Source organism: Conger conger, chromosome 12 (assembly GCF_963514075.1).
Source record: "Conger conger chromosome 12, fConCon1.1, whole genome shotgun sequence".
NCBI classification, from domain to species: domain Eukaryota; kingdom Metazoa; phylum Chordata; class Actinopteri; order Anguilliformes; family Congridae; genus Conger; species Conger conger.
The window spans coordinates 13,138,993-13,165,102 of NC_083771.1; the positions used below are offsets into that span (position 1 = coordinate 13,138,993).

Sequence of the window (26,110 nt, forward strand, 5' to 3'; positions counted from 1 at the left end):
CATTAATTTCAAAGAAGGATTTATTCATTGTATGTTGAATTTCATTTTACAGGAACCACCAAAGGAATTTCATATACACAACGTAACAGTTCATTTTGTGCATCACTTCACAATGCTGCAAGGGAAAGCCAGAGACCATGTTCATTGTCAGCTCATTTAGGTTTTAGCAGTTGTTTGGATGATTATCCGGGAGCAGAATTGAATTACTGGCTCCATCTTTCTTTGGTATACAATTCAGGAAGAGACTGGCTTTCAATGCCCTGAAACAGCATGAAACATAAAAAATAAAACAAACACAGGAGTTTCCTGGAAATATTAACTTTAACAAAACAGTTATAAAATAATATTTGTGGGAATAAAGTTAGAAGATAGACCAAAAAAAAAAAAAAAAAAAGGAAATGTATTCCCCAAAACATTATTCTTCTCAATTCACAACTTCATAATTAAGGTTCCCCCATAAACCCAGATGCACAAATTCCAAAAAACAAACCTTAACTTTACACAAAAATACATACATTTTTCCTGCAAAATGAAACCGTGATACATGAATCTGACTGTTGGCATGCCTGACCATGCAGGTTTACTGGCTATGCCATGAGGCTCCTTTCATCACAGGTAATAGAGCAGGTCGTCCAGAGATGGGTCGGGCTCCTTGTGGATGCTCTGGCCAACCAGGAAGGCCAGCTTGTGTGCGTACTGGCAGGGGGCTGGCACTCGAATGATCCCCTGCAACAGAGCATAAATCGGTCATGATCCTGGAAAGATGCTCTCAGTTTGTTTGTTGATGTAATATTTGAAAAAAAAAATAAATTTAAAAAATACAAAAACTGTTTCTTACATTTACATGCTTGTTAATTAGTTCAATATTAATGCAAGATACTTGGCTAGTTATTTCTCATATCGCCATGTGCCTCCAAGTGCCTTGCTAAGCGACCTAGCAAGCCAACTGCTCCAAAAAGCCACCCAACATATTGCCTAGCTATTTAACTAGCCAAGAGTCTGATTTTAGCTGGCTAGATAACCAGCTCCAATTTGGGGACAGCTAGACGTGCCAAATAGTCCCATAGCCGTAGTAAAAAGCGAGCTAGGCATGTGCCTAAAAGGCAGCTAGTTCGCTAGCTAAAACAAAAATGGAAACTAGCTACACTGCAAAAGGGTAGCTAGCTTACTAGATTACATAAGTCTTGCTTACTACCACAGTGTTTAACAAGTAGATATTTTGTTGTATGTCACTCGGGATAAGAGCATCTGCTAAATGCTTTGTAATTTTAGATAATATTTTGACTTCCACTTTTTAATTGAATTCGTTAGTGAAAACGTGTGCTAGCTAGCTAGCTTGCTAATTATCTAGTGTCAGATTTTTCCTTTGCAATGCAATGTGAGCCTGCGGTTCATCATCGTTTGAATGTGGGTATGTGCGTTTGAACGGGGGCACGTTTACCTGCCAGTTGTAATACATGTGACAGAGTTTGTAGGTGAGTCTCTGCATGTGGTCAGGCTTCAGCCCGCTGCTGTCATACACCACATTGTAGTGCGTGGGCGTGACGCTCCCCATTCGCACCGCTTGGCTCACAATGAAGAAATCGTACCTGGAATAATATCAGTGATAAGACCAGCCTTGTCCTGGCGAGCTACAGAGTCTGCTGGTTTTCAGTGCCGGCAATTGGCTTTAGGGACAGTAACACAGTAAGGGAATCTGTACTCCTTTTTCTCAAGGCCTTAACTGGCTGCTGAAAATAAATTATGAATACCTGCAGACAGGACTGGAGTTTCAGACCCCTGACATAAGCTGTACTGGTACCTCCCCACCCCCATCCCAATCCCCCAGGGTGCATTTTGGGACATTTCCTGCAGGCTAAGGCACTGACCATTCAGGACGCGTGACGTCTGTGTCGATGACCGTTCCTGGTGGCGGGTTGGTCAGGTTCCTGTCCATCTGGGCGAAGAACCTGGAGCTGATTCTCTTCTTCACCACAATGACAGCCAGTTTGGGCCTGGGGTGGGCAAGGGAGAGTGGAGGAGGTCAGAAATCAGATACACAGCGAAGGGTAGGAACGCCAGCCTTCCCCCCAAGTCAATCATAGATAGGGTTGCCTGTTCCATATAATATGTCATCGTCCCGTAATCGGCAATAACGTATTGCGTTCCGTTCTTAAACAATGTGGAACGCCATTTGTTCCATATTTTCAGACAAAACCACATTTACAAATCAAAACTAGACCACTTTACATCATCATAACATTATCTAAATATTGGAAGAATAGGCTAGATTACAGATGAATATTGACCAATTAAAAAGCACATAAATTTCCAAAGGAAACTGCTGGTCGAAACCTATTTCTCTGCCAGAGGTAGGCAGTTTTACAAATGTGTAATATCATTATAGATCCATTTTTGGGTTGTAATCAGCTTCAAGGATCAAAATTGGCATTTAACCCTCCTGTTATGTTGCGGGTGAAATTGACCCGTTTAAAAGTTTAAAAATCCAGGAAAAATAGAAAAATAATTTTTGGAGCATGAAACCTTTTCTGCTGGGCTTAATTACTGTAATGAACATGAAAAATTACTAATTTAACGCGTTTGCAACCCCCCCCCCCCCCCCCGCATGTTTATATTACACACATACTGTTCGGGTCAATTTGCCCCGGCAGTGATAATGGAGGACACAAAGGCTAAAATTATCAAAATCTTTTCACACAGACACAGACACAGACACAGACACAGACACAGACACAGACACAGACACAGACACAGACACAGACACAGACACAGACACAGACACAGACACAGACACAGACACAGACACAGACACAGACACAGACAATTTGTTCCTGGACCCCAACTACATCCCTTCCCTCACTTTCTGCAGGGAAAATGCAAAATGTATCAAATATCATTCTACCTAAGATGAGAACGGGAAAACTCCGCCCACACTCAGGGAGGATGGGCAACATATAAAAAGGCCCCCGCATGTAGTTCTACCAACATTATGCCTCTGTACGGTCTCAGAGGTTGAAAAGATGAGCAATATGAGCAGAAGAGAGGCTCAATATGATAGGCCAAGAGGCTCTGGAACACATCTTTGGTCAGGATAGTGAAGTAGAGGAGGAAGTTTCTGAAGATTATCTTGAGATCAATTCTGATCATGATGATGCATTTTCAGATGTGGGTAATGTCTCACACCCATCAACTCCAGGAAAGTCATTCATATCAAAAATATTTCTCATCCCCGAACAGGCTTCAGGGCTCACCAGGGCCCACTAGGATGGCAGTGACTTGTGTCACGGATATAAAATCTGCTTTTGAGTTGGTCATTCCTGATTCAATCCGGAAAATTGTTCCAGAAATGACAAATTTAGAAGCGAGGCGTGTTTTTGGGCAGGAGTGGAGAGAACTGGACAATAAGCACTTACATGCTTATTTGGGGCTTCTCATCCTGGTGGGGGTTTATAAGTCCAAAGGTGAATCGACAGCCAGCTTGTGGGTTGCAGAGACAGGCAGGGCCATACTCTGAGCCACCATGTCTTTGGAGATCTTACATATTTTCTCATCAGGTTTGATAATCGGGAGAAAAGAGCTGGCAGACGGGAGAGAGATAAGCTGGCAGCTATTAGGACAGTGTGGGAGAAGTGGGTAGAGCGGCTGCCACTACTCAGGTCCTAATGTCACCGTGGATGAAAGCCTGGTCGCTGCCCCTTTAGGCAACATATGCCTTCAAAGCCAGCAAAATATGGCATACAGATCTGGGCAGGTTGTTCAAGCTATGCATTGAACATGCAGGTTTACACTGGTAAGCCAGTTGGAGGAGCACCATGCTTCAAGTGCAAAAAATTAATTTGCACAGAACATGTGGTCACACACACACACACACACACACACACACACACACACACACACACACCTTTCTTATTCAGGTTTCCTGTTGTAAACAGTCAAAAATGTAATGTAGTTTCAACATGCATATTTGAATTTAAAGGGACAGTTTGACACCTAACAGAAGAGATGTGTCGTTTGAATTAATCAACATGCCCCCATAACAGAAACTATTTCAAAAATGTTGGGGAAAAAAAACAAAATAATGTGTTGAAGCAAATGTGGTGGATGATTCATTTTTGAAAAAAAATTTTTTAAATGGAAAACGAATTGATTCTCATCAGCAAACCATGATCTGTAAGAGGTGAAAAACTTGATTACACTAAATATTAATTAAATTGATATTAATTGAGCTAAAGATAATGTTTATCAGGGTCATCAGACCCTACACCCCTGCCAGACCTCCACAGGCCGCTTGGCACCTCCCCCTCTCCGAACCTCCACCTCACGCTCACGACTACGGTCTGTTCTGGCTCCACGGTGGTGGAACGAACTCCCCGTTGAGGTCAGAACTGTAGAATCTCTCCCCACCTTCAAGAGCAAACTGAAGACGCACCTCTTCAAGCAGCACCTCTCCCCATCCCTCCCTACCTCCCCCTCCCTGTGAACCTTAATTGTTGTCTTTGTGATTTACGTAGTGTTTTGGCATTTTTAGTTGGCTAGGTAACCAGTATTTGGATAGTTATGTTTGGTCACTTTTGCTTTGTTGTTTGTTTATTTGTTGATTTAAAAAAAAGTAAAAAATAAAGAAATAAAAATAAAAGCGCACTTAGCCCTGGTTATGGGTATGCACTTCGTTATACGTCGCTCTGGATAAGAGCGTCTGCCAAATGCCAATAATGTAATGTAATGTAATGTAATGTAATGTAATGTAATGTTTATGGAGAAAAATATATTTTGAAACTATTTTCAGATGGTGAAACATGCACCGGGTCAATTTGACCCAGGAACATTATTGCTGTTCCCTAAAGTTGAACATAACAGGAGCGTTAAAAGCCAGCTTTTTCAAAATATCTTCCCAGGTGAGCATGCCCCGGAGCCCCGGACCCCCCCCCCCCCCCCCCAAAAAATTAATGTGTCCCTTATTTCTCTTTGTGAGAAGTGCCAGCCCGACTCACAGGTAGTCCCCCAGGGTGGACTTGATGCAGTCGCGGATCTGTTTCACCTCGTAGCTCACCACGCTCTCCAGCATGCCGTCGCCCACCCCGTCCCGGTACACGATGATGCGCGTGGGCGGCTTCTGGTTCCGCCTCATCCAGGACAGCAGGGCGCCTGAGGGGCGTACAGCATTAAATACAACCCCCATTCCTGCTCAGGGGCCAGCCAGCGTTAAATACAACCCCCATTCCTGCTCAGGGGCCAGCCAGCGTTAAATACAACCCCCAATCCTGCTCAGGGGCCAGCCAGCGTTAAATACAACCCCCATCCCTGCTCAGGGGCCATCCAGCGTTAGATACAAACCCCATGCCTGCTCAGGGGCCATCCAGCGTTAAAAACAAACCCCATCCCTGCTCAGGGGCCATCCAGCGTTAGATACAAACCCCATGCCTGCTCAGGGGCCATCCAGCGTTAAATACAAACCCCATCCCTGCTCAGGGGCCATCCAGCGTTAGATACAAACCCCATCCCTGCTCAGGGGCCATCCAGCGTTAGATACAAACCCCATCCCTGCTCAGGGGCCATCCAGCGTTAGATACAAACCCCATCCCTGCCAGGGGCCATCCAGCGTTAGATACAAACCCCATTCCTGCCAAGGGGCCATCCAGCGTTAAATACAAACCCCATTCCTGCTCAGGGACCATCCGAAACGTTCATCTAAACTCATTTCCATCAGGGAAAGACAGAACTTAACTTGGGTTAAGTTTAAGGCCAAAAAAGTTACTATTGAACAATTTTAAATGAGCATTCCATTTAGTTTGCCACCAACGCCTTAATACAAATGGACGTGACTTCAGTCTAACAATGCCAGCTAGCGGATTTGTCGTTTCCCCAGGATTTATTTTCGAAGGCAGAAACAAATATTAAATTGATTAAAGTCCATTACAACAGCCAAGTAATTGTACATTTCTGTTCTCTCGCCGTTTCCCCCATCAGCAGCTACTCTGAAACGGCAGTTTACGGGATGAGACCTGCCTTGCAGCGCCCCCTTCAGGCCGTCCATGATCTCCTGCCCGCGACTCTGGAGCACGCATTTGGAGTACCACCTGGGAGAGAGGAGGAGGGTAAACGCATGGCTCACACACATACCTCTTCCCTCTGGCGTTGACCAGTTAACTGGTCCCCATGGCAAATGGTAAATGGAATGCATTCATTAATGCAGAACATAATTAGTGCCTCATTAATTCATTCAAACACACATACTCGCTCTCACACCATGCTGGAACCGACCAGCTCATTTGGAGCAATTGGAGGGTTAGGACACATCGACACACCAAGGGCCGAGGGATCGAACCGGCAAGCCAGATACACACACACACACACACACACACACACACACACACACACACACACACACACACACACACACACACACACACACACACACACACACACACACACACACACACACACACACACACACACACACACACACACACACACACACACACGAAACTGGCCACTACAGAAAGCCACTGCGGCCAGCGACATGTGGTGAACATGAGGAGAGGGACGTGGGACTGACTGGGTCATATCCTTGTTGAGACTGGCCACCAGAGCCCCGATGGAACGCTTCCCAGCAGCAGTGTCGTGGTAACAGTCGATTCCCACCACCATCAAAAAATCCAGCTGTGGGTCAGAGGTCAAAGGTCAGTGATGGACAACAATTTTTATGACTTATTGCCATGATCAGTTAATTAGATGAAGATTTTATCCAAAGTGACTTACAGATTAGACATTAGGAGGGGCCAATTATCCCTGGAGCAATATGAGGTTAAGGGCCTTGCTCAAGGGCCCAACAGCAGCACTGATCTTACTGGGGCTACACTGGGGCTAGTACCACCAACCTTTCAGGTCAAGCACCTTAGTTACTAGGCTATAGGATACGTTCTCCAATTAAAAAGATTACATCAATCCCATATGAAACATGTGGAGTTAACAGCAGTGCCATTGACAGACAACATATACGTGCATGTTATACAGCCTGCCTTCCTGGATCTCAGCCATTGGACTGATAAGGGAATGTTCCTCTGACGCAGTGGTGAGCCGCAGGGGGTGTTGGCTTTTGTTATTACTCAGCACTAAATTTATCTAGGATTACACACTTAACTCACCTCACCTGGTTTCTTGTATCTGAATTGGTGGCTGATATTAGGGCGACAACAAAAGCCAGCACACCCTGCAGCTCTCCAGGACCAGGAGTGAGGACCCCAGCACACCCCGCAGCTCTCCAGGACCAGGACTGAGGACCACTGCTCGAAAGCCCCGGGATCGGAGATGAGCTTACCGGTATTTCCACGTACCACAGCTCGCCTCCCATCTTGCAGTTGATCTGGAGGGCGATCTTGGTGGCGATGGTCATGAGGGCCTGGGGCCGGCTGAGGGTTCGAGCCACCACACACTGGCTGGGCGTGGCGCACTGAACGCACAGGTATTTCTTCACGCAGTCGTACTTGTCCTTGCGGTTGGTGGGAAGGATGACCACGACCTGGGAAAGCAACGTGGAGGCAATCAGGAAGCAATGCTGCCGAATCAGCGTATGGCATTACGCAGGCTCTACACAATGACAACCTGGATACAGTGCCACTCTCTCTCAATGAGGTTCTTTAGTTACCATCTGGGTCCCAGGACCCACGTTCTGCTGCAGGGCCCTCATGAGGGACTCCTGTCTGTCCTCGTATTCAATCCTGTTCCAGGGGGAAGAAGAGGGAAAACAAATCTAAACTGAAGGCTGGATTCAACCCACACCTTTCCTTAATTTTCACGGCCATCAAAACAGTATTTAAAACTTAACTGAAGGTTTGGAGAGGTGTCATTTTAATTTTGTGAGTCCATTCTCAGTAAAGGGGTAAAGGGAAGGAGATAAACCCAGGTAAAATTGTTGGGGCTTGGGTTCAGTGCATTTTTTCGGGGCTAAAGTAGAGACATTTGAAATGACAATCTGCTCTTAAGGTATACTATGCAGGATTTTAACTTTGAAAATGAAACAAACATGCTCAGTCATTACTACGATAAACTTTCCACTGTATCCAACTAAATACGAACACAAGTAAAGTCACTTAAAAAGCTAGCTAAATGGCCTGTGTGGAAAGCGACTACTAAAGCTGATGTTTTATGAATCATATTAGACTGCAGTTTCTCAGCTTATTGCTATCAAGGCACGCTGTCACTTGCAACAGAGAGGCGGGTTGAGAATGGAACACAGGAATAAAGCAATGAAAGAAATTATAGTCTGACTATAAATACTAGAGTCAGACTATAAGAATAGTCCGCCTTTAAGGAAAGAAAATTAAATAATTTCTTGGAGTTACCCTTTTAGAATGTAGACGTACACTTTCACACTTTGAAGATTATACAGCTTGAAGGAGGTTGCAACAATTTAAACCCCAAAATGGGTGGAACCATTTAGTGATGGTCTTTGAAAATATATATATTTATATATTTTGCACTGGATAAAAATCACTTTTTTCTCAATTTAGTAAAAACCATAGGAACACACCTTGAAGGATATATTCCACAAAAATTCCACATTAAATCGTTATACTTCTGTATTTTCACACCAAAGTTTCCCCCATCCTCTTCCTGAAACACGATTTTACGTCATTGTGTACCAGCGGGCATGTATGTTGGTCAAATGTCTGAATTTTCTGTTCCCCTCCAATCAAAATCCTTTTCACACAGCAGCACTCCTCAATTCATGCCCCTCAGTGTCAGTTATGAGTTATAATCAACTACCCGCCCTTCAAATACTCCACCGAAACATTTGTTTCACTCGTGTATACGTCACATCACGGAAGCCAGTGCCGCTCCATGTTCCATGTTAGCTTATCTTTAAAAGGTTCATTACATTACACAATAACTGCCACTATAGAGATGGGCCAATAAGGCGCCCTCACATGCCCGGTCTCATCATCCTCATTTCCATGGGCGGGCACACCCGATTGAGGGTCTGCAGGAGGGACTGGGCGAGGCCCCCGTTGCGGGGGGTGAAGAACAGCAGCCAGCGCTCCAGGGGCGGGGAGCTGGTCAGGGGCAACCCCCGCATCTCCCTCGTCCAATCGGCCATCATTGGTTTGTACTGGAACTGAAAGGGGCAGATGGGGGTTATTGCAACAGGAACTGAGGCTGATAGAGGGGGCAAAGAAGGGTGGGTCAGCACTGCTTAAGCGTGCTGGGTTGTCGCTTGTTGCGTACCAGTAAGGGTGGAGCAAACTGCTTAAAACAGGGGTGTCCAACCTTATCCAGAAAGGGCCAGTGTGTGTGCAGGTTGTTGTTTTAGCACAGGACTAAGACGGCTGATTCTACTCATCAAGGTCTTGATTAAAGACCACAATTATTTCATTAGTATAATCAGGTGTGTTACTGCTGGGTTAAAACAAAAACCTGCACCCATGCCGGCCCTTTTAGGATAAGATTGGGCACCACTGGCTTAATAGGAACCGTTTGATGTGCTGGATTTAAATGGAGTGGAAACCACTGTTTTTGTGTCGAGTGCCCTCATTTTCAGCTGGGCTAAATCAAGTTAATGGATGACTGACTAGTGTCCATTTCTCAGCGGTTTTGTTTTGCATGACACACAAAAGAGCAGTGAGTGTCTAGTCTTGGTTTTAGCCTTTGTGTTTATCTGTGGAGATTGTATTTGGAGTCAGAGGGTGGTTGCCTCCACGGGGTGCATTAAAACTGTAACGACCACCTCGGAGTGAATTATTCCGCTTATGCCATGGTCTTTTACCAAAGATAAAACTAAATCAACAAATCTTTTTTTATCTTGGTTAAATTTAAGGTTTTAAACGAGGCCTAAACTGGTTTCTTATTCGTAATTACACAAGTATATCACACTATTTATCTATGTAGCCAGCTTCTCAGTTTTGTGCTGGTGATAGCTACGCACTAGCTAAAGAAAAAGATTAGATAATTGAGAGTTGTGCATTTACAAACAACCATTTCAGAACATCACATACACATCAACATTCGCTAGCAAGCAAACTAGCAAAACATTAGAGGCTTAAGGTACTTCACAAAACCATTTCACAATTTTTAAATGGAAATCGCTTTATTGGCATGGCAAAGTAGTGGTCAATTACAAAAAAAAACAACCTTTTAACGTGCATCACACTGATGGCTTTGGATCTCTCCTTAAGTTTCAGAAAATAGCAGGCAACGTATGAATTTAGAATGGTGATTAGGCTTGACTGGGACATCTAGCAAACATTGAAAGATCATATGGAAATAACCTAGCATCCAATCAGAATAGAGTATTCACCTATACACCTATACCACTCTACAGTTACCATACATCTTGAGGGTACTGTTTAATTATGGATACGGTGATCTACTACTAGGCCTTAACACAATTTTCATGGCCATATTGTTCATTGTAAAATATATATTATTAGTTTCTAGCCATACTTGCCATCTTCTCCAAAATACTCATATTTCCACCACAGGGGGTAATAAAGTTCAGCAGTATGTCAGGGCTCACGTACCGTGGTGCGACCCTGGAGCAGTTTTTCATCTGGGAGGATCCGAGCCTGGATTCTCACAGACTGCTTGTCAAAGGTGAGACCCCAATTGTTGAGCTCTGCCTGAGCTTCAGGGTTTCTGCAAGGGGAGAGGGCGTCTCAGTCAGTACCCCTCCCCTTTCTACTGTCCGAGGGGCACAGCATTAAGTACCCCTCCCATTTCAGAGAGTTGTACAGAACGCGCTCAGTACTCCTCCCCTTTCAGCTGTCTCCAAGGGCAATCACATGCAGTATCAGTCATCAAGTACTCTTCAGGGTCTTGTGCTCACAATTATTTCTTATTTTATTAACCTGTATTTATACAGGGTAGGCTGACTGTGCACACATGCTCTTGTGCTGCAACGCCCTCCCGTAGCCTAATCTGAGTACCCGGACAGGAAACCCTCACAGGCACGGCTGGGATTCAAACCCTGGACCTTCTTGCGGCTATCCACTGCACCGCCGTGCCACCCAAATGACTCCACTTCGGCGATGCGTTCCTACTTTATACTCTTTGAGTGACAGCGTTGAAAAAGTCGAGCGATAATGGAAAGTTGGAGACAATGTTGTGATGCCCATCATCTGATCACACATCACCCAACTGTAAACCGGCCTGAAGGCCTGTGGCTTGAGAGGACGCGTACCTGTTGATGGTCCCGATGAAGCGGTTCAGGCGTTGGTCCCGGTCCTGCGGGTTCAGGCGGGTGTGGTGGGACAGGTCCCTCATAATGCCGAAGTCCTGCCGCATCCTGTCCGTCAGACCTGCGTCAAGGTGACAAGCGTCACGTGGTCTGCGGGAGCAGCCAATGACAACGGTGATCAAGTGACTGAAGCGAGGGAGGCCAGGAGGGAAAGAAAAAGAACAAAGGATACAAAGAAGAGAAAAAAAGGGCAGTGAGAGAGAAAGGGGTGGCAGAAAAAGAGAGTGAAGGGCAAGAAGAGATTGAGCAAATGAGTGCAAGAGATGGATGCATTGGCAACATGATGTACCTTAGCAGCAAGGGATAACCAGTCACTCCAATAAAACCCAGAATCCAGAAGAGGGAATGAGAGAGCGGGGGCAGAGGGAGGGAGCAGGGGACAGTGGATCATGATTCGTCACACCTGTGAGGTAGCAGAACTCTGGCACCAGCAGGGCTGGCCCAGGAGGCGGAGCTCCGGCAGGGCCCAGCCTCTTCACCTGGCTGACCAGCAGCACCTGGTTGTCATCCCTGATGTCCAGGTTGTATTGCTGCAGTATTTACAAAATCTCTGCCTTAAAAATTATAGGGTTTCCATTTTAATTCATTACAGCCAGCAATGACCCACACCCACACACCCCACACTCATACACCCCACACCAGAGGCATAACGCACCGCCCTGTAGTACTCTTTAAACGAGACGTCCTGGCCCCCCTTCTTGAATGTGTTTCTCGGAGTGTGGTCCCAGGCGATTTCATCGATCCTGTATGTTTTGTTGTTGTACCTTGGTTGAAATGCATAATGAAAACTTCTGATACACACTCCCAACATTGAGCATATACTTAGAGAAAGTTTACAGAAATAAATACATTTCAAATGACTCCAAGAAGAAGCTAGTATTGTAATGTGGTTCTGAGCATACAAAAAGATTGATATATACTGCAATACATGCATCAACAAAAGCTTTTGTGCAGCACCTCTGAAAATCAAGGATATATAACAGTTTTTATACAGTTCCAATATGTTCTTTCAGGTCTCAAGTGGCAAAAGCCTTTCACATCCAAGAGGTTATGAAACAACCTTGAAATAAGCTGCACCCACTTTCTTTAGCCACCAACAGTGGACTCCGGTTACACACACCATAGAAGAGAGACTAAACATTCTAATTCAATAACTGGGTAATACATCCTCTTACAGCATGTCATTGTATCAGTGGCTTTTGTCGAACAACTTGAAGTGCACCATTTTGCTTCAGAGCAGAAACACCAGAGCCCCATACTTGCCATTGTAGAGGTTGAGAGAAACTTGGAATCATCTAATATTCTTCAAACAAAAACGGTCTGCTCCGGAACATACACAAAGACCAAAACTATACCAAAACTAGGCCCCAGAAAGTTAGTCAAATGCATAATTGCTTTGGATTCAAACACTTTTCTGTGCTCGATTGATCTCGTCTGGTGCAATAGAGCCAACCAAGAGGACCAGAAGGCACGGTTTGCAGTGAGAGCGTTTCATAGGTTCCAATACATCAGGCAAGCTCAGTAAAGTGTTGAACGGTATTCGAATCCAAAACAATTACGAATTCGAGCCGGGTCCGATCACCGCGACGCGTCCGCACAGACTCCCAACACCGGGGGGCGCCTGGCTTACAGCAGTGCCTTACTTTGTGAGGACGATGAGGCCCACCAGCTCTTTGGTGCAGGCCTCCATGAAGTAGCGGTCGCCGTGCTGCTGCCGGAGGCCGTACATGAAGGCCAGAACCGTCTCACTGCGTAGCACCTTGTGGCTCACATCCATGCAGAGCATCACCCCCGACTCGTACTGCAGGATGGCCGTGCAGAAGCCGGACCAGATCGTCAGCCTGCGGACGGAAAACCGGCATCACTTATTATCATCGCTATTATTCATCTGTTATTTAGCAGATGCTATTATCCAAAGCGATAAAAGGGGTCAGCTAAATAAGGAACCCACAACCTACCCAAAAACAACATCTCTTGCTTTTACTATTTGAAATACACACTATACCTTGTGTAAATGAGACTGCTTCGGAGTTGCTGTTTCTTCATTTTGGAGGAGGTAGGCGACCGACTCCGATAGGCTTTAAGTCTTTATGCTAAGCTAACACGTTATGCTAACATGGAAATTGAACCAGTGAATCCACAAAAATTAACATCTTGACTAAGTCTGCGTAAGTTGAAAAAAAAGGTATATTTCCCAGGCGTTTTCCGTTAAGAGGCCTCAAATACCATCACCTTATTAGAACAGCAAGATAAAGCTTTTCATTTGGGGAATCAAGGTATTCACTGAATGCACATCAGCCTCTTTTCTGTGGTCCACCACCTGCACTGCGCAAGTCAGAGTACTTTTTGCGCAGCTGGGGCAGGCAAACTGCAATACACTTCAAGCCTTGTGCACAGGGTAATATCACAAGGTGCAAGATACAAATGACCAGTCCAGCAGTAACTGGTGCGGTTCATATTTAACATATTTCACATTCATTCATTTCCATTTAGTCTGGATTTAGGTTTGTATGCATTTCCAGATAGTGAGCACCATAATTAATTGGATAGTGTCACATTTTCTATTATTTTGGTTCTGTAGTCCTGCACTTCAACCGCATTGTCATTGTATCCTTTCAAACTCAAAACTGCTAGAGGACAGAACAAAAATAACAACAAAACATGTCACTGTCCAATGAATTATTGTGCTCTGTAGCTATTCTTTATATTAGATTACATTATTGGCATTTCGCAGACGCTCTCATCCAGAGCAACGTACAGTTGATTAGACTAAGCAGATCTTATTGTGACTACACCGGGATTAGAACCACCGACCTTGCGTGTCCCAGTCATTTACCTTAACCACTATGCTACAGGCCGCCCCATTGCACAAACATTGCACAAAGCCATCCCCTCTCCAGTGTTGCAGGAGGTCACCTGTGTTGGGGGATGTCCAGTGGCTCATTGGGGTTGTAGTAATGGCGGCCGATCTGCTGCATGTTCAGTATCCTCAGCACTCTGACACAAAGGAAAACCACACCACAATTTAAATACATACACCCCAATTCACCATAATCTCCATGCTGGAAATTCTACACGGACCAGATTCTATGTGGTTTAGAAATCTCCCAAAGAGTTGTGTAAAATACCTTTGTTCATTTTTATCTCCACTTTGTTTTTATACCTTTATTCACTTTTTTTAATAAAAAGTATTTTTTATAAGAGACTCTCGGAGGAAATGATATCTGTAGCCATTTGCCCAAAACAGAGTGGAGGTGCCGGGTGGAGAAAGGCTGACCTTCTGAAGATGATGTTGTAGAACTGCAGACAAACTGGGGAAGTCGGCAAAAGTTCAGAGGTCAGAGTCACTGTGATACGGACCTTCTCGCCTTGCCTGGTTTCGCTCAAGAGAACAGTCTCCTGTGTGTCAAATACAGTTTAATATGCATTTCAGACTAATGTCACAATGGTTAAAAATTCAGAATACATGAAATGTATTTCTGAAACAGATTTCCGAGTATTCCAAATGGATTTCAAAATGGGGACAGCCTGTAACCTAGTGACTAAGACCTACGTGACTGGGACCCGGAAGGTTGGCAGTTCAAGCCCCGGTGTAGCCACGATAAGATCCGCACCGCTGTTGGAACCTTGAGCAAGGCCCTTAACCCTGCATTTCTCCAGGGGGGATTGAGCAATAAATAAAATAAGTTGCTTTGGATAAAAGCATCAGCTACATAACAAATTATAAAGGTAATACAAATAAATGTAATACATTTGTAACATTTCTGAATATGAAAAGGCCAATTTTTCCACAGTTTGACATGCATTTAAAATACATATTAAAAATTCCTTTGAAAAATGCATTTATTTTCCATATGGGAGTCTTTCCTACAAACCCAACAGTGTGAATCACAGCATCTGAGATTTTCGCTCCAAATTATTTAATTGGCCAAATCATTTAGCAATTCATATTCTAGCTACATTTAAGTTAATAACTGACAGCAGAACCTGTTCCTGTGTCCCAGCATGAAACATCTTATCGTAGTCAAATCTATGGTTAAACCAGTGCATTCACACAGCCGGCTAATTTGGCCAGTGTAACGGGTGACAACTGAAACCTGCCTGCACATCAACAACACTCAACACGCCCGTGACTATTAATCGCAAGCTTGGCCACGCTAGTCATTTCATGGCTCTACTACAGTATTCTACAAATTGTAAGGTGTCTAGGGGTGTCTGCCCAATACTATGAATAAATATATCCTTCACACCTGTTCCTGTGTTGAACTGTTTGTTGTACGTCGCCTTGGATAAGAGCGTTTGCTAAAGGCTTTGTAATGTAATGTAATATAATATCCTCCTAACAACTATAGTTATGGTTCTTCATGTGGATTGGCCTTCATGGTTATAGTTATTGCTAGTTATTTATGGCTATATTTACAGCTATAGTACTTGGCATGGATTGGTTTTTACAGCTTTAGTTACGGCTGTCGTTGGCTATCGTTACGGCTATCGTTCTCGGTGTGGACGGGCGTGACGCGAGTAGGGCCCTGGGCAGTGTGGCTCGGGCATCCCTACCGGGTTATGGAGCCGATTGGGCAGGAAGAGGATGGCCCCGTCGAAGGTGTGCGTGGAGCCCAGCGTCTCGCCGTGCTGGAAGAGGAGAGCAGACCGGAGGCGGCGGGACTCCATGGGGGGGTTGAAGTCCACGTGGTACTGGAACAGGACCCACTGGGGTCGGGACAGAATGCGGAAGTAGTTGGCCCTCAGCTCGATGGGAGACCCGGCGGTGCCTGAGGGAGGAGGCCCACTCGACATTAGCCCATTTCTTTACAAGCACTTCCAGAATGTACTCTCCACAGCCAGCCCAGAGCAGCAACTGATTTATGAGAGGTTAACTGCAGTTCAAAAAGCATATGAACAGTTTTTCCATCTTAGATCTAATGCTTTGGCCGTGGTACCCAGGGACAGCTCTAGAAATAATTTCAGTGGGGGGAAAAAACACACGCACACGCACGCGCACGCGCGCATGTATTGTATGCATGTCCTTTTATTTTGGTCCTGTCTGTGCTAACCAAGGTTTGCACAACAAGGACCACAATGGAAATAAGTCATCATGACTGTGTTTTGTTTCCTTGATCATTTTACCAAGTAGTGTGTATAGCTGTTGCCGAAGGGTTACTGACACCACATATTTGAAAATATGTCAAATAAAATCGATTAATCAAAGCTTTCCTTTCCTTTCCCTTACACCCACTTAGCTTCTGATTGTACCTGACTTCGATTCCTTCACATGTTCCATAGCCTGTCTTGTGTTGATTCCTTCATCATGCAAATCCCGCCGTCGGCGACCTCGCTCTCCAATAGTCACTTTCTGGAAGCCAGCAGAGATCTCACAGAGGCCTGAAATAGATATTCATATTCGCATTCGTTCAGTTGTTAGGGACAAACTTTGGAGAATACAGCCGAATTATCCAATAAAGTATGAATTATCCAATAATCCTAAACACGTAGCCCTACCAAAAAAAAACAAAAAAAAAAAAACAACTCCACAATGCGGTTCGAAGTCTCAGGCCTTTACCTTCCGATGTAGCGGCTGACGGCGCCGTTTTCTGTCTTCCCCGCCCCAACATCTCTCCCTCAACAGGTAGGTGAGCTGGCCGCGCAGTCTCCTGAGCTGGAGGCTTGAAAATCAAACAATAAATCAATAGTATAGTTGTAACACATTTGTACCCCATATTTCACCGGGACAACTGTGACCCATCTTTCTAAATACTACTAATGTATAATCGCAGGAAGTAATTCGTACTCAAAACACATTACAAATTAAAACTACTGTCACGAGAGTTCAGTAACGAGTTTCCACCAGGAGATGCAAAAAGGAAACCAGTGTGCTCACCACGCCGGGAGCTGTCCGCGGCCCCCGAGCTCTCCCCCTCGATCGTGATCTTGCTCTCCCTCTGTCGCTCATTTTGAAGTCGAGAAGTTACCCAGAGGAAAGCCAAGTAGTAGCCGACAAAAATTATGACGGGAAAAATTGTCGGTAGTTTCCCTCAATTAAGTCTTAACGTATTCTGTACTCGTTGACTCTTTATCAAAAATCTTGCTCACGAAAGTCCTGTGCAGGGCTACCCATGTTCAGCACTAAAGTCCATTTAAACTGCAACAGGAGATAAATAATGCCCACTAACACCCCAGTTGCTCCCAAAAGTAACAGGTGGAGGCTACGTCGGACATTTGATGATGCGTATTTTGCGTCACATTGTTTGAGTTAATTGATTGCGCTAACTAGTGCTTTCAATTGAATGACTGATGGACGCGGCCTGTATTCAGCCTAAAACACTGGGTCTGATCTGGATTGATAGTACGTACCTTGACATTCTGTCCATGAACTTATTCTACAGTAAATGCAAATTTAGCGGATTTGTACATTTCCCAAAGCCATATATTTGCTGTTTTCGCGTGAGACTTATTAAAGCCTTAAGTCTTAAAATACATAGGACAATGGGTAAAACAGTGGCGCAATATTGCAACGATTCAGCAAATGGGTGTGTAAAAATGAGACTAGTAGATTTCAATACCAGTCAGGGGCCTGCACTGAAGTCCTAAAGAAGGTGTTTCATTAAGTATCCATCAACCGGCATGTCCGAGAGAACAGGTTTCAGTCGATTTTAATAAGTGCTTTGGGAAATAAATAATTTAGGTTCTTTCTTTTTCTGGAAAGATGTGTATTACAATATTTATCCGCAAGATGGCAACAGTTCATTCAAAACACAAAAAAACCCACGCTTTTACTGTAGATTTGTAGCTCATTGACTTTTGGGTACATTTACCCATGAGATTTCCGCTGGAATACAACATGGTTTCTTACAGGTTATTTTGTATTTTCTGATTCATTTTGAATTAAATTAATGGAATCCATTTAATAATTATGTTACGTAATCCTGCGACACGATTACGAAGCCATCGCGGGAATTGCCAACCTTACTATGACCTAATTATCAAGTTGTTTGGAGCGGTTCTTGCTTGTAATAAAAAGGAGGAATGCTAGGGATGTGAATCATACCGGCTTGCACCTTCAACCTCCTGAGACCCTGCGGCCCCAAACAAGAACATTCAATTTCGGCTTTCCTGAGCTCTGTGCAGTATTTCTCTTAACATAAGTGACATTCAATTAAAATGAAATAAAGTATATCCTAAATATTTTACAGTGCTGAAGTACAGGAGTGAACCAGTTTAGCTCATAGAGCTGTCAGAAAACAATGGGAAGCGGTTGGAATAATAACTAGCGGTGTGTGTCACTGACATAGATTACAACATCTAGAAATGGGCATTCATGGTTACTCTGTCCAAGTGCAGACATGTAAAGAATGGTGCGAATAAGAAAAGAAAAAGTCCAGTGAGCAGCAGTTCTGCAGACAGAAACGCCTTGTTAATGAGAGACGTCAGAAGAAAATGGCCAGACTGGTCAAAGCTCACAGGAAAGTGACAGTAATGCAAATAACCACACATTACAACAGCGGTATGCAGAAGAGCATCTCTGAACACACAATACATCATAACTCTAAGTGGATAGGCTACAGCAGCAGAAGTCTAAAAAATAAGTCTAAGAAATACCTAATAAAATGCTTGGTGAGTATACATCAATTTATTGATTCCATAGGCATTGGGTAACAAGTGGAAGCACCTTTGATGTGAAACTCTGTGAAGGCCTGGAATCGGCTGCGAGTTTCACAGCATCATCTGTGATGTGAGCTCCCTGTGAGGGTTCTTATCTGCGTGCTGCCTTTTCACCTTCTCACTGAGGTACTTCAGCAGACTCAAGCACACCGAGTGACTCTCAAATGTTATTTTTATATGATCTGCAATTTTCCATCAATTTTTCTTTTTGCTATTCTCTTTTGTCTCAGTGAATTTAAAACTGGGGCTTGAGATACGACATCAAACTGAGGAAACATACAAAGACAACGCGGGTCCTTTACAGCAGACGTGCACAACAAGGGCTCATCCGTTTCAGGATTGCGCTTTGGATTAAAAGCGTCTGCCAAATGACTAAAATGTAAAATGTGAATCTCAATTTTGTGCCAGCTTCTGCTCTTAATGACTTAAATAGCTCAATCATGTCTTGCTCTGACATTTGTATGAGCACCAGCTATAGACACAGACTGCAAGTGTATCCTAAAGATTGCAATGCGATCAAGTACAAGAGTGACCCGGCATAGTTAATAGAATTGTCAGAAAACTAAAATTGTAAATGGTTGCCATTTATATAGCGCCTTTATCCAAAGCGCTGTACAATTGATGCTTCTCATTCACTCATTCATACACACTCTCACATACCAACGGCGATTGGCTGCCGTGCAAGGCACCAACCAGCTCATCAGGAGCATTTAGGGGTTAGATGTCTCATCTCAGGAACACTTCGACACACCTAGGGCGAGAAACTAAGGCAATTGGTTGGAACGAAAACATGCACGCCGATCGACCCTCCAGGACCAGAGTTGTGCACCCCTGCTTTACAGTCAAGTTGACGAGACTGCATACAAAGACCTAAATGTCATTTCAGACCGTATGTGAACCAATCTAGGACTCTTGTAGCACAAAGGTGAATACTATACAACTGGGAATCCTATTTTCTACAGGAATCTGAGTCATTTTTACATCTTCTCTATAACCCTAACCAGGTTAGTGCAGTCATGTTCTAAATATACAGCCCCTCTTGGAAATGTTGTGATGGCAAGCCCAGACAGAAGAAGGGGTGGACACCTGGTTTCTTTGCTGGTTTTGTAACTGCACAGATTAGCCTAAACCGTATCGCATGAAGTGGCTCATACTTATTTCCCATTGTGCGCATTCAGTGTTGCCATGCCAGCAAGGAAAGGATTTAATAAAGAATAAAATCAAGGACAACATTCTGCTTGTCACATCTTCAAATGTTATTTATTTACTTATTTATGTATTTATTATTCATTAACTTTTATATAGCAACTATTAGGCTATATGAGGTTTATTAATCACGCATCCAATCAGGACCAATGATCTTATGGGACTTCCGCTAAAATGTTTCCTGTATTTTTTTAATGTGTCATGAAAAAAGCTGCTTTATTGATTTTTTTTTAGAGGCACAAAAGATATGAATGCTTGAAAAGAGCTGAAATATCTCAGTGAATAAAGAGCTGGCAGCCGTGTTTTAATCGATCTGTGTAACTCTCCCACTGTACAAACTGTTAAGAAGAACACTGCCATGTGAAGTGCTCTAGATAAGGACGTTTCAGGGTTCCTGTCTATGTTATCATATAAACATATCTGTTATGCAATGTACACTTTATTAGGAACATCTGTTCACCTACTTATTAATGCGATTATCTAATCAGCCAATCCTGTGGCAGCAGTGCAATGCATAAAATCACGCAGATACGGGTCAGGAGCTTCAGTTAATGTTCACATCAACCATCAGAATGGGAAAAATGTTTTACCTTAGTGATTTCAACCGTGGCATGATTATTGGTGCCAGACGGGCTGGTTTGAGTGTTTCTATATCTGCTAACCTGCAGAGAATGGTGCAAAAAAATGAAGAAAAACATCCAGTGAGCAGCAGTTCTGCGGGCAGAAAAGCATTTTTAATGAGATAGCTCAGAGGAGAAAGGGCCTAGTATAAAACTGAGAGGTATTTAAGTTATGTTCATTTATTTCTAGGTTTGCACTCTTAATTGCATTGCTATGGTGTTATATGAGAAAATAAGCTGCTGCAGTTGACACAGTGGGACAGAAGGGGTTGTTGTGAATGTTCTAATGAGCTTAGACACTAGTATTAGCAATGACATAATTAATAGACAAGAGAAGGTTTATCAGAAGAAACCGTATTGCGTTTGATCTCAGTCTGCATCAGACGAGTGTGCAAATACCAACTAATGTTCTCAGACTCGATAGAGGACGTTCCAGTTATTAGACAATGCTTATGAATGCACGACGGTGTTTGGGTCTTTGCATAAGTTACAGTCCGCAGGACTTTTGTGTCTGTTAGCCTTTGGGGAGAAGCTATATTTTATTCCAGAAGAATTGAAGAATTATATTTTACATTGATAACATTGCGTAGAGGAAAAAGACATGCTCTGTGAAACTAGGTGTCAAAATTATTGGCACCTCTGTTTTTAGCATTATTTTATGTGCCTCCAATTGCAAGGAAATGTGTGCATAAGAAGACATTATTTTAATGATTTTTTATCTGCAGGTATAAACAGAAATATCAGATTGTATGGATCATTTGAATATCATACTTCTGGAAACACTACAAGTTACTAGGCTATGGGCAACCTGTGGCCTAGTGACTAAGGCTCATGACTGAGACTCAGAAGGTTTGTGGTTCAAGCCCTGGTGTATCCCGATAAGATCCGCAAAGTTGTTGTGCCTTTGAGCAGGGCCCTGAACTCCACATTGCCTCAGGGGGGACTGTCCCCTGCTTAGTCTAATCAACTGTAAGTCAGTTTGTATAAAATTGTCAGCTAAATACCAAATTATTATTTTTACTTTTGAGTTACTTGAAGTGCATTTTCTTGCTTTTGACCACGAACACTGAATGTCCTGTATCAGCCATTGTAAACAGATCATCGAAAACATGGCATTTTTTTAAATCACCGTGAATGCAAACTGTGTCTGGTCCAATGAAAAACATGCACAATATTTTTTTTAACCAAGAGAATATACTGATTTAACTCCCGCTGATTTCATTCAAATCATTAAATCAGTAAAGTTTGTAATGCGTTTCCTTTAGGAATGGATATAAAAATATAAACTGTCACAGAAATGTTTTCATCAGTCACGAGACTAATGCAAAATCCATCCATTTTATCAACTTTTTCAAGGGCAGTAGGCTATAATGTGAATTTAATGTGAATATGTGTCAAGCAGGATGGGGGAAATAGATTAAGAGAGTAGATTAAACAATCTCTGAATTTAAATTCCTGAGCAGGATTAAGCATTAAAATAAGGTCAATGCGCCAGCCAGTCTTCAAAATCCAACTCCGCGAAGAGAATACAGATGGATGCAATCGAGGTCTCAGTCGTCTCATCTTGGAAACGTCTTCGTGAAACGGAATGCGCAGCTGGTGACGCCGTGCTCAGAATGCACGCCGTTTTCTCTCTCAAACAAACAAACAAACAAACAAACAAACAAAAAACGCTGCTTAAAGCGTTCTGGTTTAGCGCGAGTGGATGGGTCTACAAGGATCTGTTCAGGCGGATATGTTGGAAATTACGGTGATATGAAGACAACACAGAAAATGCAGACAACACAGACCAATTTCTTTAATGTTGCAGATGACTAGTAAGCGATATCTCAGTCCACGGGAGCACACATGCAGACATAAGGCATTCTAAAGACAAAGGCGTGTGGTTGGCATAGTTGAATTAAATTTGGGAACGATGTTGTATTTATGTCATAATATGGAAGGGGAGGAGCCGTTTTTATGACAGTCCGATCATGGTTTTGCAAACGTGCTCGCCAGGGGGCGCTGGCACATCACCGTGTTTCAATTCCTTAGAGGTAGGTACAGTTTGACATAGACTTTTTAAAAACCCACTTCGCAACGACAGGTAAATTTCTATAGGAATCCGACCACCACAGCCAAATAGCAAAGCATACTTTAAATGTATGTTAACCTTACTAAGCTTCCACTTCTAAAAGCAAAGTAGGTGGATGAAGGATGCTCTGGCACACTTATGTTTAACTGTACGGCAGTTAACCCCCCCCCCCCCCCCATCTACTGAGTGACACGGCATTTACATGTTTTTCAGAGTGAGTCGTTGATGGCTGGAATAACTCCAAGTAGATCAAACCAAATATTAAACGACGGATTAATTTCCAAATTGCACATAGGTAGGCTATGCAATGTCCTGATGAGCTATTATTGGCTTTATCCAATACTACTACTACTACTACTACTACTACTACTACTACTACTATCAATAATAATAATAATAATAATAATAATAATAATAATAATGACAATACGCATTATTATGAATAGGCTACTACTACTATTAATAATAATAATAATAATAATAATAATAATAATAATAATTATAATAATTATAATTATAATCGTAATAGTAAGAATTAGGGCAATAATTATTATTTACAGTGGTTCTCGTATACGCGGTCAAGGAGCCTTTCACATATAGTCTAGTGAGACATGGAACTGAAACAGATAGATCTGTTTTATTTTCGTAATATGCTGCTGGGAGCTCGGAGCAGTCTCAGTTGGACAGCGTTTCTTCACGTTTAAGCCACATTAGAGAAGATTCGTGTAGTCTCATATTTAAAATGACAACGAGGTTGTGTTTTCACATGTAATTCTTTAGCATAATTCCACTCCCCATCACGCACACACGCAATTGCGCGTGCGCCCGCGGATGTTGAGAAATCAGCCCACTGCTATCATTAGCCTCTCATGGGTTTAATTTGCTGAAAGCGCTTTGCCCCGGGCGAGCGCAACTACAGGGCCTATAATCGGATGGAGGCAGCTGATTCCTGTGCTTTGAGGGGAGGACCGTTACTCGCTCAGCACGACAGTCTCCGAGTGCAGCCAATGTAATTGTAAAAAGTTGAATGAAAGGTCTCTTCATTTTGTCACCTTGTGAACCTTGGCATTTCAAGACGTGTATTAGCATACGTATTTTAGAATTCTATCCGGGACGGATCAATGTGATGACTGAAATGAAACTTTTTTTTCCACATTTATTTTTGTTTTCCCGAGAAAGACTGGATACAAACTTTTTAGTCACGTCGGTGTTGAAGACTCACCAAGATGTTTATTAGGCTGTTGTCGTAACTTTTACGCTATAAATCGCGGAAACGGCCCTGTTAAGCGCTTACATTCACAAGCAGAGAAGTCATACTTGGTGGTACTTTTGGGGACCCACTATCTGAAGCGCAGCACGTGCAATGTGCAGGGCGCGTTCTCTGTGCTCTTCACCTGCCCAGTAAACTGAAAATCTAACGGATTGCGAAGCTATTCCTTCGCTGTCATTCCTCAATGATGTGGGCGATATTGACAGTGACCATTTGCGCAGTTTTCGTCCAAGGTAAGGGTTTTCAGCGTATCTGTGTATTGACGTTGGCCTATGTGACCCTAGTATGGGTGGTAGCATCACAATCCCCATGTTGCCTGTGTAATTGAACATTTATACTCTTATTTTAGGAGCTGAAAACTTGATCGTAAACCATAAATGCCAATGAAATGTAAGCGGTTAATGTAGCTTATTCAATTTTATATTATAACAGTCCATTCGCAAAATTAAGTTCATAAATTGGATCGCGTGTATTGCAATGAGCCGTGGAATGGTACACGTCACTTCGAATTTCCAATTTCATTCCAAAAAGATAGTTTATTCAAGTAAGGTTTAAAAAACAAATAGATTACCCTATTTTTCAATGCCAATTTTATTTCTGGGGTTTCACAATATTTTGTTCAACATGAATCAGACCATAAAGCGAGGTTTATTTTCATAGAAAAATACATTAATTTAATTTAATGTAAATAAATACGGTAAGTGTTTAGCAGAAGGTCAAAATCAGCAGTTGTGGGAGCAGCATTCACCATCAAAGACGAAAAGAGATCATATCGCCTGCTTTGTGAAAACGCAGATAGTTCAACTATTAACTTGAATCAAATAAAATAGCAAGTTACGGTATGTTAATACTTAATGAAACTTGGACAAAGCACTAATTCTCGCGTGTATCTCACTACTTGCCCCGGCATTTTAATGGGAATGGCCTCATTTAATTGAAAAAAAATATATATAAATAAAAAAATAGGCCCTGGTCCTTATCTTTGGTGTACGGGTAGCAATTGAAATTGTACTTCCCTCTAGGGTCTTTCAGCGCACTTAGCCCTGGTTATGGGTATGTACTTTTTTGTACGTCGCTCTGCATAAGAGCTTCTGCCAAATGCCAATAATGTAATGTAATCTTGTGCTTTAACCATTAACCTACTTCACTGCGCATTTCACACGTCATAGATTGCACTTTCGTTTGGATATATTTATTCGACTCCTAGTTTTTGAGTTCTCCTGTCTATAATGAGCCAATTATTTGTGCATTAAGGGCATTAGGCGCCTATTGTGTTTGTGTTAAGTTTGTTTTGAAGGGAAAAAGGGTTGGAAAAGCAACTGGTAATGAGTTGTGTCTTCGAAACAGACAGATGCGACATTTTGTAATCTCTGAAGTCTACCTGCAGGCTAAAATGTTTACTGTGGTTCTCGTATACTGTTATGTAAACCTCACAGTTATCACACGCTGAAGACGGCCATGTTGCATGCAGGCTACGTAAGAGGTTGCATGCAAATATTTGCAGTTCCCTTTAAAGCAGATTTATTTGTATGTAGCATTCACAATACATTTGTCACCATCGGATTAAACCAGCCTAAACCCACCCTCTCCCCTACATAAGCAAAACCTGGGTGACAGTGGGGAAACATCAAAAAAATAATATGAAACCTGCAGAAGTGGGGCTTCCTTGTCCTGCTGGTTGAAAGTGTGAGTTCACGGTCTATTTAAATTATTTTACGCTACCAATCAAGCATCTTTTTAAATGGGACCCCAGGATTTCATTGAAGACTCTGATATCTTATGAAGCTCAATGTGTGGGGCTTTATATGACCGCCTTTTTGTGTCCCACTCTTTTAAAAGCTGTAAATAAGCATATAAATATATTCGTTTATCTTTTGTGTCTGTTGTTGGCCCTCCCTTTGAAATTTATAGAAACAGTATTCTTGTTCTCAGCCCACCATAAATTGACTTTGAACAAACCAGAGGTACCAGCTATCGGATAAGATGTCAGCGCTAACCTTTCATTTTCAGTTTTAGCAATCAGCGCACTTGAGGCGGTGGGATTCTTC

At 42.9% G+C, this 26,110-nt stretch overlaps 1 protein-coding gene across 1 annotated transcript; it reads right to left on the reverse strand.

The window, feature by feature from the left end:
* Positions 1 to 28: 28 nt before the first annotated feature.
* LOC133141994 (piwi-like protein 1) lies at positions 29 to 17,414 on the reverse strand. The gene is made up of 20 exons (XM_061262897.1): positions 17,112 to 17,414; positions 16,794 to 16,896; positions 16,487 to 16,615; positions 15,791 to 16,005; positions 14,511 to 14,632; positions 14,150 to 14,230; positions 12,877 to 13,074; positions 11,889 to 11,997; positions 11,637 to 11,763; positions 11,177 to 11,294; positions 10,518 to 10,632; positions 8,928 to 9,115; positions 7,646 to 7,718; positions 7,319 to 7,519; positions 6,557 to 6,660; positions 6,007 to 6,077; positions 4,992 to 5,145; positions 1,869 to 1,994; positions 1,442 to 1,589; positions 29 to 726 (listed from the first exon to the last, which is right to left on the reverse strand). Exons 1-20 carry the CDS (start codon positions 17,181 to 17,183, stop codon positions 610 to 612), a joined length of 2,571 nt encoding a protein of 856 aa, XP_061118881.1. The 5' UTR covers positions 17,184 to 17,414; the 3' UTR covers positions 29 to 609.
* Positions 17,415 to 26,110: the final 8,696 nt, after the last annotated feature.